The sequence below is a fragment of the Malaclemys terrapin genome, chromosome 2 (assembly GCF_027887155.1).
Source record: "Malaclemys terrapin pileata isolate rMalTer1 chromosome 2, rMalTer1.hap1, whole genome shotgun sequence".
Lineage (NCBI taxonomy): Eukaryota > Metazoa > Chordata > Testudines > Emydidae > Malaclemys > Malaclemys terrapin.
The window spans coordinates 206,953,330-206,967,442 of NC_071506.1; the positions used below are offsets into that span (position 1 = coordinate 206,953,330).

General features: G+C 42.7%; 1 protein-coding gene across 2 annotated transcripts in view; it reads right to left on the minus strand.

Annotated features, from left to right (window-relative positions):
* Positions 1 to 12,092, minus strand: part of CDCP1 (CUB domain containing protein 1) — a 50,654-nt gene extending 38,562 nt beyond the window's left edge. The window contains exon 1 of one of the 2 annotated variants that reach the window (XM_054019715.1): positions 10,465 to 12,092. In XM_054019715.1, coding sequence (XP_053875690.1) covers positions 10,465 to 10,537 — 73 coding nt within the window. In that variant the 5' untranslated portion in view covers positions 10,538 to 12,092. The remainder of the gene's footprint in view (positions 1 to 10,464) is intronic. The other variant, XM_054019714.1, reaches the window with a different exon arrangement.
* Between the last annotated feature and the right edge of the window lie 2,021 nt (positions 12,093 to 14,113).

Here is a 14,113-nt window from a genome sequence, read left to right on the forward strand (position 1 = left end):
TAGTAGTCCATATTGTCATCCCATGTGTACCTGGGGCCCCTGGAAGGATTAGTGACAAGACATGGGCTGTGATACACTCAGAATGTTATTGACAGCTGGCTTTATTTCCATCATGCCTACTTGGCCAGAGCAGTGGAACAAATCTTTATGTCTTTATGAACTTGGGGCCTGGATGAGGGCTAACTGGCTGCAACTTAATCCGGACAAGACACATTGTGACAGGTTCGGTCACAGAGACCCCCTTGGAACTGTCACCTGACATGTTGAGATTACCTCTGAGCCTGTTTTCCCTGCGAGCTTGGGAGTCCAGAACCCTGCCTTGTTGAGACAGACACACTAGTCTGCTGCAACACAGACCCAGGTCTGGTCCACGCCCCCAAAGCTGCAGACTTTAACTAAAAGCTGCTCAGCAAGTTTCCTATCTCCAGCACCCAGACACCCAGCTCCCAATGGAATCCAAACCCCAAATAAATTCATTTTACTACCCTGTGTAAAGCTTACACAGGGTAAACTCATAAATTGTCCTCCTCTATAACACTGATAGATATGCACAGCTGTTTGCTCCCCCAGGTATTAATCACTTACTCTGGATTCATTAATAAACAAAAGTGATTTTATTAAGTATAAAAAGTAGGATTTAAGTGGTTTCAAGTAATAACGGACAGAACAAAGTAAGTCACTAAGCAAAATAAAACAAAACACGCAAGTCTAAGCCTAATAAATTAAGAAACTGATTATAGGTAAATCTCACCCTCAGAGATGTTCCAATAAGCTTCTTTCACAGACTAGACTCCTTCCTAGTCTTGGCCCAATCCTTTCCCCTGGTACAATCCTTGTTAGTTCCAGCAGACATCTTAGGTGGAAAACAGGGGTATTCTCATGACTGGCAGCCCCCTTTGTTCTGTTCCACCCCATTTTATGGTTTTGGCACAAAGCGGGACTCTTGTCTCTCTGGGTCCCCACCCCTCCTTCTAAATGGAAAAGCTCCAGGTTTAAGATGGATTCCAGTATCAGGTGACATGTTCACATGTCCTGTGAGACCCCAGCCTCCATTCTTCCAGGGTTGTCCCACACCTACCCAGGAAGGTTTGCAAATAAACAGAGCCATTTACAGGTCATTGATTCTGAAGCACCCTTAATGGTTTCCACTTAATATGTTTACATCAGTAATACAAGTTTATATCTTATTTTCCTAGCTCCAGGCATAGAAATAATACATGCAAACAAATAGGATGAACACACTCAGTAGATCATAAGCTTTGTAATGATACCTTACAAGAGACCTTTTGCATGAAACATATTCCAGTTACATCCTATTCACACTCATAAGCATATTTCCATAAAACATTATGAAGTGCAACGTCACACACATGATATTGGTGGAAACGGATGGAAGAGCTGGCAGAAGTTACATAGGTGCCTCCAATTCAGGAATTGGACCATAACCTCTAACACAGATGTACTTCTAAATTCTTGGCTGTTTCTGAATGCCCAGATAGCATGGCAATGGCCAACTGCTCTTTTCCACCCATGCCAGATGAAAAAAGTGTGACTTTTCCCCCAATCTGTACCTTATTACAATTATCTACACCTTGTCACCTCAAGATTAGATTGCCATAACGCACTCTACATCAGGCCACATGTTGAGGCCATTTGGAAAATGAAGTTACTAATCAAGTAGCTACATTCTGTAGTAAGTGGAGTTTCATTCTGGAGTCTATGTTGGCTGCCAGTAGGTCTCTGCATGGAATTTAGTTCTAGATGCTGGTTAACTGAGATGTTACCTCCCTCCGTGTGGTACACTGCCATGAGTGAGATCAGCTGAAGCACTTAAGCAGAAGTTCCCTAGATATAGAAGTGGGAGCAGCTGGCAGGGTGTTCCCAAGGGGTCCTTAAATTTGGAATGTACTCTCCAATCCCCATTTCACCACAGCCAAGATTAGCCTGTTTGCTGGGCACACAGCATAGCCCATCGTTTCCCCCCCTCAAGCTTTTGGATGGAGTTTATTTTTTTATTCTCGTGTTTGTGGGCAGTATCAAAGTGGGATGAGCAACTCCTTTATATTATATAATGTGTACAGTATATTTAATTTGCGCAACTGGTGTCTAGAGCATTACATTTACAAACACCTCTTGCACAAGTCTTAAGAAATAAATTCAAATGGTGTTAAGGCAGTTAATGCCTTTGGAGATCTAGGAATAAGCTTGTCTAAGAAATCCACAGGAGATCGTCAAAGAAAGCTTCTAAAGGTTTCCCCAAAAGATGAAGTCTTCCTGCTGCACACAGTTTCTAAGTGTTTAGGTAGCAAATGCCCAATTTTCCTTTTATTCCCTCAAGTGTTCCTTTAAGGAAGGACACACAAGTTGCCTCCTATTGAGCTGCTGCATAAGTTTAGGTTTTCTGCATACAGTTTTACGTTACATGTATCCCACAGACTTAGTGTGAGATCCGGACTACTGCTCCCACCCCTTTACACCACGTAAGAGGTCTGTAATGATGTAAAGGGGCCCAGAAGCCCCATTTCCCAACAAGGGAGAATTCCCTCAGTGCAGGAACTGAGGAAGACAGCTGTAAGGCTGCTTTCCAAGGACCCCCTCATAAGTCCTGGAGATGGGAATGTTCTGGGAGTGGGGATGGGGGCAGACCACAGCCTGTGGGAATGCTGAAATACTGGGCAGTCGAAGTAGGCTGCCGTAAACATAGGCCTTGTCTACACTTGAAAAGGTTTGCTGGTACTGTTACATCCACTGTAGAGAAGCAGTTTATACCAAATGGAGTAACCTGTACTGGCAAAAGTACTAAAATAACTCCATCTACACTAGGGCTTTTGCTGGCATTGTTATGTCGGTCTGGGACCAACTTTTAACTATAGACCAGGCCTTAGAGAGGTCCTCGGGACTCCCCAAGTTATGCCAAGGATCTCTCCAGCCCCTGGAACAGACCAGGATTGGGAGGGCACAATGGTAGCTAAAACCACCTTAGTCCCTCCACTCTCTGCCCCTCCTGGAAGGTCTCAGTGCTAATTTTGCACTGAATTATACATTATCAGTCCCAAACAGAATCATTAGGGAAATACAAGCTGCAATACAAGCTACACTGGACTTGTTAGAAAATGAAAAGATGCATCTTGGACTGCTCCAGTCCACAGAAGAAGTCTTCCTGGAGACATTCAAGATACCATGTGGGCAATGGCTTCTGCCTGTAAAAACTGTGAGTCATGCATGGACATGTGACTTGCCCAGGTGACTCCAGAACTCCATCTTGGAGCTGGACTTTGCATAGGAGAGAGGAGGGGGGTCTCCACCCACAAGAGAAAATCTATTTAAGCCTGTGGGAGAGACCCCTCCATTTGGTCTTCAGCTGCCTAAAGAGAGAGCCTCTCCACCCCAAGGATATCTGAAAGAAACTGGAACAAAGGACAATAACCACAGGGGGTGAGAGTGATTGCTGAACCCAGACTAGAAGGAGATTAGTCCGTAAAAGGAAGCTAACTGGTGAGGTTTTTATCTGTACTCAGTTGTATTACTGTATTAGACTTAGATTTGCATGTTTTATTTTATTTTACTTGGTAATTCACTTTGTTCTGTCTGTTGCTACTTGAAACCACTTAAATCCTACTTTCTGTATTTAATAAAATCACTTTTTATTTATTAATTAACCCAGAGTATGTATTAATACCTGGAGGGGGGGCAAACAGCTGTGCGTATTTCTCTATCAGTGCTATAGAGGGCGAACAATTTATGAGTTTTCCCTGTATAAGCTTTATACAGGGTAAAATGGATTTATTTGGGTTTAGACCCCATTGGGAGTTGGGCATCTGAGTGTTAAAAATAAGAACACTTCTGTAAGCTGCTTTCAGTCAAGCCTATAGCTGTTAGGGGATGTGGTTCAGAGCTCGGTCTGGGTTTGCAGCAGGTTAGCGAGTGTGGCTCAAACCAGGCAGGGCACTGAAGTCCTAAGCTGACTGGGCAGGAAAGCAGGGGCAGAAGTAGTCTTGGCACATCAATTGGCAGCTCCGAAGAGGGTTTCTGTGATCCAACCCGGCACAGTGGCAACAGTCTGTCCACCTCTAGACAAATATAGCTCCAAAAAACATTACATTTAGTAGTGTTTCCAAGGCATGCTGACTTTAATAAGACCGTACATGAAAAGAAAGAGTAGGTTTCTGCATTCTCTGATAAATTGAGTCATTGAGGAGGGGGGAAAAGCCTATTTCCTGGTAGTATTTTTTTCAAAATTTTATTATTTTACTTCGATCTGCCAAAAGAGTTGATGAATTTTGACACCAAAAGGACCACCCAACTCTAACATTCTTGCCCTCTTAGCGGACAGAGGCCTGTAGTTATGACTACTAACTCATGTATACTAGTGTTGGTGGAGTTGAATTGGTAAAACAAAGCAGAAATTGGTTCCAAGGGTCCCAGCGAAGAGTCGTTCCTCAGGTTGTGAATCCAACATTTCATGTTGGAGACAAACTAAGGTAATGTTGTTCAACTCTCTCTAGGATCAGGCAGTGTTTTGTTTTGTTTCTTTTTTTAAAGACACACCCACACCCGCCCACCCTTCTACTAAAAATCAAAAAGCAAGCCAAGTTGATGAAAGCCAGCCTTGATAAAGCACGTTTTCTGTTGTGTCTTAATTATTGCCTAGCTGTTATACTGCGTGCATAAACTAATGTCATAGTTCTGGGGTAAAATCCACTTCTGCCCCCTTTGTTGTCTGTTCAAGGGCATCCCTTTAGGTCTCGGGCCCCCAGTGGTCACCTCTTTATGGGTGGGAACCCACTTCCCTCTATCTCCAGATAGGGGATTTAGGCTGCAGTCCTCCTCTAATTCAAAGATACAGATAAAATTTATGGATATGTAAATTTATGAATATTCTCTGGGCCCATAGTGTCATAGTTCCATGCTCCCAAGGTCTCACATCTGTCACATCTTATACAACAAATACCTACAGGTTATGATAAATATGAAAATATAGGAGTTTTCCAGTTTGGACAGCTTGCCTCCTTCTCCCATCTCTTTTTTCCCCCTGTCACACAGAAGAATCCCACACAATTTACAAGCTGTAAAATCCTACTTACTGGAGTGTGTTCTCCTGCACACAGCCACTTTCCTCCTAACACTGCTGTCAACAGTTTGAAACTGACTAGAGTTCCAAATTAGGTACCACTCATAAGAAAAGGAAGTATTAGAATATTTTTTGCAGCAACATCATCAAGCACTGGACTACTCCCATTGTAGAAAACTGTTGTTTGTTAATTCACAATGTGAGGGAAATGCTCTGTTGATGTTCTCATGTGAGGTCACACAAACTGAGTTTCTCTGCTGTGAGATACACACTGCCAAAAGCTGTCTATAAAGTTTAGAGTATTAATACACACTTTCATGAACCTTTCACAGCTCCCTTCTCCATTTTATCCTTCAAACTGTCTCCACATTATTGACACCTCCCAGACAGAAAAGGTTTTAGTAAAGAAAACACAATCTAGAAGTCAGGGGAAAAAAATAAGCATATTTCCTGGTGATATGTTACGAGGGAAAAAAATTAAGATACATGAGTCATAGATTATTAGGCCAGAAAGACCATTGTGATCATCCAGTCTGACCTCCTGCATAATACAGGCCGTAACACTTCCATGAATTATTTCCTGTCTGAACTAGAGCTATCTTTTAGAAAAAGATCCAACCTCGATTTTTTTTTGAAGTAAACTATTCCCTTAAACCACCCTAATTTCTGAAGAGAAAAACTAAATATTCTAGATTGACTATAGTATGTAGCATGCACACACATATACACCAGTTATGCTCTTAGAAAGAAAGATCTCTATCAGGGAAGAAAATGGTACATGAACATGTAATAACAGGGGAAAGAATAACATTCCAGATGTGGTAATTTTAAGGCAAAGAGGGGGAAATAAAAACACAAAGAAAAAATGTTCTATTCTACTTTCAGTGCCCAAGACCAGGCAAGAATTTCTTAAAGGTGAAGAATCCCTTTCCTCCTTAGTAACCCCCTTCTGGATTGAGGAGTCATTCCATATAACTACAGACTGTAAATCCAAAACTGAAGTTAATATTAAAGCTGGTCAGGAAGTGTTATTTTTGCTCCTCATGGAAAGTTTTGATTTTTTTTTTTAACTGAACTATTTCATCTAGAATCAGAAATATTTCAATTCAGAAATGCTGTAATGATGCCTCTGGGAAATTGTAGTTTGGGTGTGTCATGTTCCCATTCCCCTCCATAGGCTGAGCTCCCTGGCTGGACTACATCTCCTGTGATACACCATGGACACCAAGCCCTGGCTGTGGTGCATCATGGGAGATGTAGTCCAATAGGCAGTACAGTCCATACAGAAGAATGAGAACATGAAGCAACCGAACTAACACTCCCATGAAGCCCTACTGTAGCATATCCAAATTGAAATATTTCAGTTTTTGGCATTCAGCTTTTACATCGTTTAAAAAATAATCCACAAAAGGCAGACAATTTTCTTAAAATGTTGTTTAATCAAAAACCCCGTTTTCCCTCAAACTGTTTTGATGGAAAATTTTCAACCAGTCTGAGTAAATATACTTCATACTATCTAGTGAAGGATCTCCAAGGAACATACAACCATTACTGATCTTCATTACACCCCTGTGAAGTAGATAACTATTATCATCCTCATTTTACAGACTGAGGAATACAGTGGTTCCATGAGTTGTCCAAGGTCATACCGTCAGCGTCAGTCAAGAAAAAGAACCTATATTTCTTGACTTCCAGACCTGCACTCCAAGCACTAGACTATGCCTCTGTACAAATAACAAAACTTATTTTGTGAAATCAGAAATAGACTAGCTGTCCTTTTCCCTACCTCACCCTCCAGTCTCTAATCTGCACAATTTTACTCTGGAATTTTGTTTGCTACCACTCTAAGACAATTGTATACTATGCATATGTTATTTTATTTTATATTATAATTTCAGAAAAGGCTTTTAGAATTCAAAGATCAAATTAAATTGGGGATAGAGGCAGCAACCAGAACTCCCATTTCAGATGATAAACCAGTTTTCTGTCTCACCGCTTGGTTCTGCTAATCACCAAACATACTTGGAGGACTCAATTCCCCACTGCCTTGCAATCTAAGTAGTCATTTACTCCTACATAAAATAGATGTAAAACAAAAGCAGCAGGGCGAGTGAATGGTTAATTCTGATCTGGATGTTTTTACCCACACTGTACAGGCACATAAAGAGTATAAGGGAAGAGGAGGTGACAACAGAGGAAATATGAGATGTAGGTTAAGATGTAGTTGAGTGGGGTCTTGAAAGCAAAGACAAGAAGTTTACATGTTATGTGGTGTGTAAGAGAGAACTAGAGGAAAGACACAAAGGGGGTGGTAGCAGAGCCAAATCAGTAGGTGAGAGACAATTTGAATAGCTACATTTGTTTGTTCTCCCAGAAGGTTAACAGGGTGCCCTACACCTCAATGAAGATCTAGATCCACAGTGTCACGTGCCAAAAATATACCATGATTTTAAGGTTTATTAGCTACTGAGGTTATGAGAGGCCTTGGGGATGCTTGAGTTTTCTCCCTTTTACAAAGAAAGAGCTCAGTTTCATATATGTTTCTTTTCTAAAGAAGGGGTGCCCTATAGATATATTGCTTCATCATCCTTTGAAGAGACTTGGGAGTATAAAGTGACAAAGAGTCCTGTGGCACCTTATAGATTTACAGACATTAGTCTGCTTATGCTCCAATACGTCTGTTAGTCTATAAGGTGCCACAGGACTCTGTCGCTTTTTACAGATCCAGACTCACATGGCTACCCCTCTGACACTTGGGAGTATAGTTATAATTTGATACTTAGGGCCTATGCTCACAAATCCTTCCACACAGATGAAAAATATATCATTTGGAAATTTTAGACTAGACAGTTTAAAAGCTTAATCACAATGCTGTCTGGTTATTTAGTCAACATTTAGCTATGCTTACCTGGCGCAAAGCCATGATTATCCTGAATAATATGGCCTATCCCTCCTCAAGGTAGTGGAAGTACTGAATAGGCATGAATTTCAGGTCATACTGTACAGACACTGTGTTTTTTCCATATTCAAACTTTGCAATTATCAAGGCTGATAATACTATAAGTAAGCTTCACAGCTTTTTTAGGTTTAGATCATGCTGTATCTCTGCTCTGGCTACTCCAGTCCTACCAGCAGACAGTCTTTGAACATTTACAAAAATCGAGTCTGAATTTCTTCAGTGTTATAGGACAGAATTTAATAAAATTTGTAATGAGAGATAATCGGTGGTGCTGGGTAATATCAAGCATCCCAGTAATGCAATACAACTTTTGGGCACAAATCTGCAACCCTTACTTATGGTAGCAGTTCCCTTTCCTTTCCCTCTGTCTGTTTGGAAGGCTTCAGTTAGACTTCCTGTGAGAGTAAGGGTTGCAGGATCATATAAATGTCTCTCTCCCTATACTTAAGAAATCAAGACATTTTCAGGTAAGATTAAAAAAAATGAGTTCTCCTTTCCATACAATATTGTTGAAATTACACCTCTACCCCAATATAATGTGACCCGATATAACACGAATTCGGATATAAGGCAGTAAAGCAGCGCTCCAGGGGGGCGGGGCTGCGCGCTCCGGCAGATCAAAGCAAGTTCAATATAACGCGGTTTCACCTATAATGTGGTAAGATTTTTTGGCTTCTGAGGACAGCGTTATATCAAGGTAGAGATGTATATCCCAAAATGCCAGAACACAATTTGAGGCATTTAAGGAACTTGTTCCTCTCAAAACTCAGAGTCACCCTAAATAGAAATGTACCACGTTAATTCTGGCATCTGAATGCCAATACTAGTGCACATCAAACTCTCATAGGGTTTATTAGTATTTACACACATCAGTGGAAATATCTCTCCCATTGTGGGGTAGTACAAAGAAAGCTAAGAAAAGATAAGAACTGCATGCAGTTAAAGCTCTAAATTACAAAAGCTCTTTGAAAAGTGGAAGTATTAAAATACTTCTCATTTTAAAAAGTAGCATTGAGTTATATGTGGACAAATTACCTCAGATTTAGAATATCTGAAAGAGCTTTTAAGAGAGAAGCATGAAAGTTTATCCGCAAAAAGAACAGGAGTACTTGTGGCACCTTTGAGACTAACACATTTATTTCAGCATAAACTTTCGTGGGCTACAGCTCAAGTTTATGCTGAAATAAATTTGTTAGTCTCTAAGGTGCCACAAGTACTCCTGTTCTTTTTGCAGATACAGACTAACACTGCTGCTACTCTGAAACATGAAAGTTTATGGGATTCTAGATATGAAGGCAACATTTTAAAATTAAGATACTATGCAGTTATTCAATTACGAACATAGTTTTAAAGTATTCCAAGCTAAAACTAACTTTACTCTTATTTTACGCCACTGTGTCTACAATTTTCACTGTATCTTGACTGAGGTTTAAAGCCAACAGCTTTTCTCAGCTCACAACAACACATTAGCACAGCCACACGAAATAAGGGCAAAGCAGGGAGCAACCATCTTTGGCAAACAAATTACTGGCGTATGTCATTAGCGTCTAAATGAGATCTTAATGTATTATTTTAAAAATGAGCATGCAATGAATAGCTTTTCTGTCCGCATGAAACACACATAAAAGAGTCAGATTTCAACAGGATGGACAATTTCATCAAGGCACCAAGAACTGTTCCCTTTTAAAAAGTTGGATCTACCTCTTAGCCACAAAAAAAACAAAACATTTGCAAAGGGATATACAAATAAAAGCAACTCGTGACTCTCCTTTCAAAACACTGTTGTAAATTATGTCCAAGAAGGCCAAACCGAAACTGAGCAGTCTTTCCTCCACTGGAGTGTTAAGAAAGAATAGACTCTGGAGAGGGAAAAGCAAGAACCTAGGGGTTGGGGCTAAATTCATGCCTGGTGTAAGCCCATCCCCGCACCCATCAGTGATGACTGATGGCTCTTTAGAATAGTTACAAGGCCAAGTGGCAAGCTGGGAGCAGCACTCTCTTTTATTGGACCAACTTTAGTTGGCGAGAGACAAGCTTTGGAGCCACACAGAGCTCTGGGAAACGCGTCTCTCCCACCGCCAGAAGTTGGTCCAGTAAAAGATATTCACTCCCTCCCGCACCATGTCTCTCTAGCAGCCTGGGACCCGCAGCACGGCCAGCAGCCAGGCGGACAGACGGCTCGAAACTCTTCAGGCCGGTGAGAAAAGGCTTGTGGAGAGCCCCAGGCTGAAGCCCCGAGGCGCCCTGAATTCAACCCAGCCCCGCTCCCGGGCACAGCTCACGGCGGGGCTCGCTGAGCTCCCGCGCTCTGCAGCGGTGCCTGCGCCAAGGGCTCGCTGCACCCCGCGCCCCAGCCCGCCAGGGAGGCTGCCCTGTAACTTCCCACCCCACCCGCGCCCCGCACAGTCACCACGCGGCATCCCTCGCCGCTTACCTGCCGGCTGCAGGAGCTGAGCCGCGGCCAGGAGGAGCCCGGCCGCCAGCGCCACGGACCGGCCACCCGCCATCTCCCAGCATCAGCAGCCCCAGGCGGGCACGGGCACGGGTGGGGGAGCTCCCTGCTGCCACGGGCGCCCTCTGCTTCCTGCTCCGCCCTGTACCTGCGAGACAGCAGCTAGCCCCAGCTCCGCCCCGCGGGCTCCAGGTGAAACTCCGCCTCTTCCGCCTTGGCTGGGGAGAAGCCGCCGCTGACAAGCTGGGAGCCGGCACCGCGGCAGTCATTAGTCACTGTTCCGTCCCTGGCTCCACGCGCCGCCCTGCCCAGCACTGGAGAGCAGCCACCTCTGGGGTGGGGGGCGGCAGCTGTTGGACAGCGCACAGCCACTGCACCCCCTACTATAGGGCGGCAAGAGGGGAAGCATACTGAGTCCCGCTGAAAAGATGGAAGGAGGAGGGTTAGTTTGGCGGAAGAGAGTTACCCCGGCTGGAACTGGGCCAGGGGTAAGGCTCCCCATTTGAATGCCAGCTGCCACTGGATACCTCAGGACATCTTGAAATCTGGGCAGCACCTTGGACTCCCCCCACTTTGAGGTGCCCCCCTGAAAGTCTCCCTCCATGGAGACTTGCCTTCTGCCCTCTCCCCGTGCATTGTAAATCTGTGTTCTAGGGATAGGAGAAGGGCATCACACTGAAGTTTAGCCCAGGGTGCAGATTGTCTTGAACAGCCTCTGTATGTTAGTAATTATTCTTGGCACTTATCTATCCCTTTTCATTTTCGAATGATTTGCAAACATTAATTAATTAATCTTCATGGCACCCCGTTAGAAGTAGCTAAGCATTACCCCCATTTGATAGATGGGGGACCGAGGCACAGAGTTTTAGATACTTGCCCAATGCTGCCCGGCTAGCCATTGGCAGAACCAAGACGACTCGCTGGCTACCCTAGACCTGTGCTCAGACTTACTAGAAGTTACATGCCTTTTGCCCAGAGGACTGTATACTGTAAGAGCCTTAAGATCATCTCAAAGTTCTTTGGAGTTCCTGATGAATTCTGGAGGGTCATTGGGCTGATGTGCTAGTATCTAGCCTTGTTTTTATTTGTCTGAAGGTTCAACGGGAAGCTTTGAGTATTGCTTTGCTCCTTTAAATCTATCAGTTTTGCAAATTTACCTTTTAATATTCCCTGAATAATGAGGGAAGATGGATTAAGCTGCCTAAAAGATTTGAAATGTGAAAGCTCCATAAAAGATGTCATGTTTAGGGTGGGGAAAGGGGGCTGTATCTAGAAGTGATGGGATGAAACTGAAAACAGATAATATAGGTGGAACATCAAGAACAATTACCTCATTGTGAGATGTACTAGACTGTACTGTATAGTGGTTTCTTAAGGGAACAAGTGAAAACACCATTGCTTGAGTCATATAAATCTGGACTCTGAAAAGCACTGAAGAATATACTATAAGGAATAATCCTCTACTGTTAGGAGATAGCAATTAGAGATGGAAAAACCCATGATTCTGTGAAATTAATTAATTGCACTTTTTTCCAAAGCTGATGCAAAAGGGATCAATCCTGCTGCTATTGATGTCAGTGGCAAAAAGTCCATTAACGTGCAATAGAGCTGGATCAGGCCCATGATAAATAAAAATTCATAGAAGAAAACTCATATGTATATGTGTACACATTTTTTCATGTACTCCCTCAGTCCATTGTGTATTACAGTGGCAAATTTACAAAACAAATCTAAATTGTATTCAAAGTAAGAGATTAAGCAGACAAGAGAGGGAGGAATGGAGGCCAAGAGTTTCAAAAATTGGGCTTCAAAAATATTTTCTGGAGTTGGGATCCTTAGTTTCTCTGTGGGCACCTCTGAATGGCAGCCCTTTTTTAAAATCAGCCTCTTATTTAGGATAAACCTTGATTAGCTCAATGAGTACATGCAAAGCCCTGGCTTGCCCTTGTTGAGGGGTCAGCACTGGTGCAACTATTCTGATTGCTGGTGTCAAAGTTAGACTCAGGACTCATAGTTTGTCAGACCACTCTGTTTTATTAGCACAGCGCTGTGCTAATACATTCAGATAATGTGAGCCCCTATGCAAGATTCAAACAGTCTTATTTATACAGATAAAAAGGTGCGAATTAAACAAAGGGACAGAGAGAGCAAAATTGTGAAATTTGCATGGGGCACAATATGCATATCCTGCTTCCTTATTAACTCTTATCGATCTAAGGCTAATGCTTCACCAATTGCCCTTAAGTGGGGCAATTCATGAAGCAGTTAATGTCTGCTTTCCTGCCCCCTGGCTTGCAGCATTTCTCATTTCTACTTAAAGGTACATATAACATTCTTTAATTCATTCTATTTCTTTAATATAATTCATTTCACTTTCACACTGGCCACTGTTGCTGAATTGGAGCTATTCCTGAGGAAGGGCAAGGCCCTACTGTGGCAGTCAGTTGGTGGGTAACTAATACTGTTCTTCCCAAAGCTTATCGAAATGCTGAGTTCAGTTTACAGTTAGATTATCCAGTCAGCATTGTGGTCACCTTAATTGTTTCATCTTTTTTTTTTTTTTAATGAAGAAATAAGAAAAAAGGCAGGGGAGAAGAAACGGAAAACGAGGGGTTTTTGCACAATGTATTCTATTAATGTCACCAGTATACCATGTCACTGCAGAGCTTAGGGGAAGCACTCGTCATCAATGATTGACTAACACTTGGATGTGATCCATCAGACTTTCAAGCTGCTGCTTGCTAGCCTCTGCAGAAGAACCTCTCCCTTTTACGTGTCCTGTTACAGGGCTTTGCTGGGAAATACAGCCATTACTTTAGCTTGAGAATGCCTGGCTGAAAGGGTGAACATTCTTGTGATTTTTGTTTGTTTAAGGAACTTTAAGGAAGATACTTTCTGAAAAGAAGCTTTAGAGTTGGAGATGATAGGGCCAAATGTGTCTCTCAGGATCTCTGCTTGACTTCAGTGCAGTTGTATGTGTATAACTGAGAGCAGAATTTGTCCCTGTGTCTACTTTTCCTAATGCAATTGACAAATCATTCCCTAAATTCACAATAACTACAATACATCTGACACAACAACCCACATGCTTATTTACTGCATTAGCCTGACCTAGGAAGAAGAAATGGTGTTGATTCTTTTGTTTATCTCCAGTGAATTCTTGTAGAATATTGATTTTCAAACTGTGGTCATGAAGAGCAGGCAGGTCACATGACACTGGCTCCTCCTACTTGCTTCTGGTCTAAACTAAGAAGTAGAGCTGACTGGAGGATGGCAGTTCTGTTTCGCTGCAACGTTCAAGGTTTTGTTCCACCCTGGTAGACAACCTAAACCTCTAGATGATTTTCATTAAAACAGAATTGGGCCAAAATATCCACTTGTGGCTCAAAACCTGAGTTTTTGATTTGGGAAGGGGTGTGTGTGGTGGTGTGAGGATGCTGTCTGGGATGTGAGAAACCCAGATTCAAGTCTTTGCTCTGCCTGATTCAGAGCAGAGTTTTTCATCCCTGATCATGCTGAATCAGTGAAGAGGAGCCAGGACGCTCAAAACCCTGGGAGCCCTAGGTAAGCTGGGAACCTCAGAGCTTGGAAGTTGGGGCTTTCAGGCTCCCAATTCCCTGGCAGGGAGCTC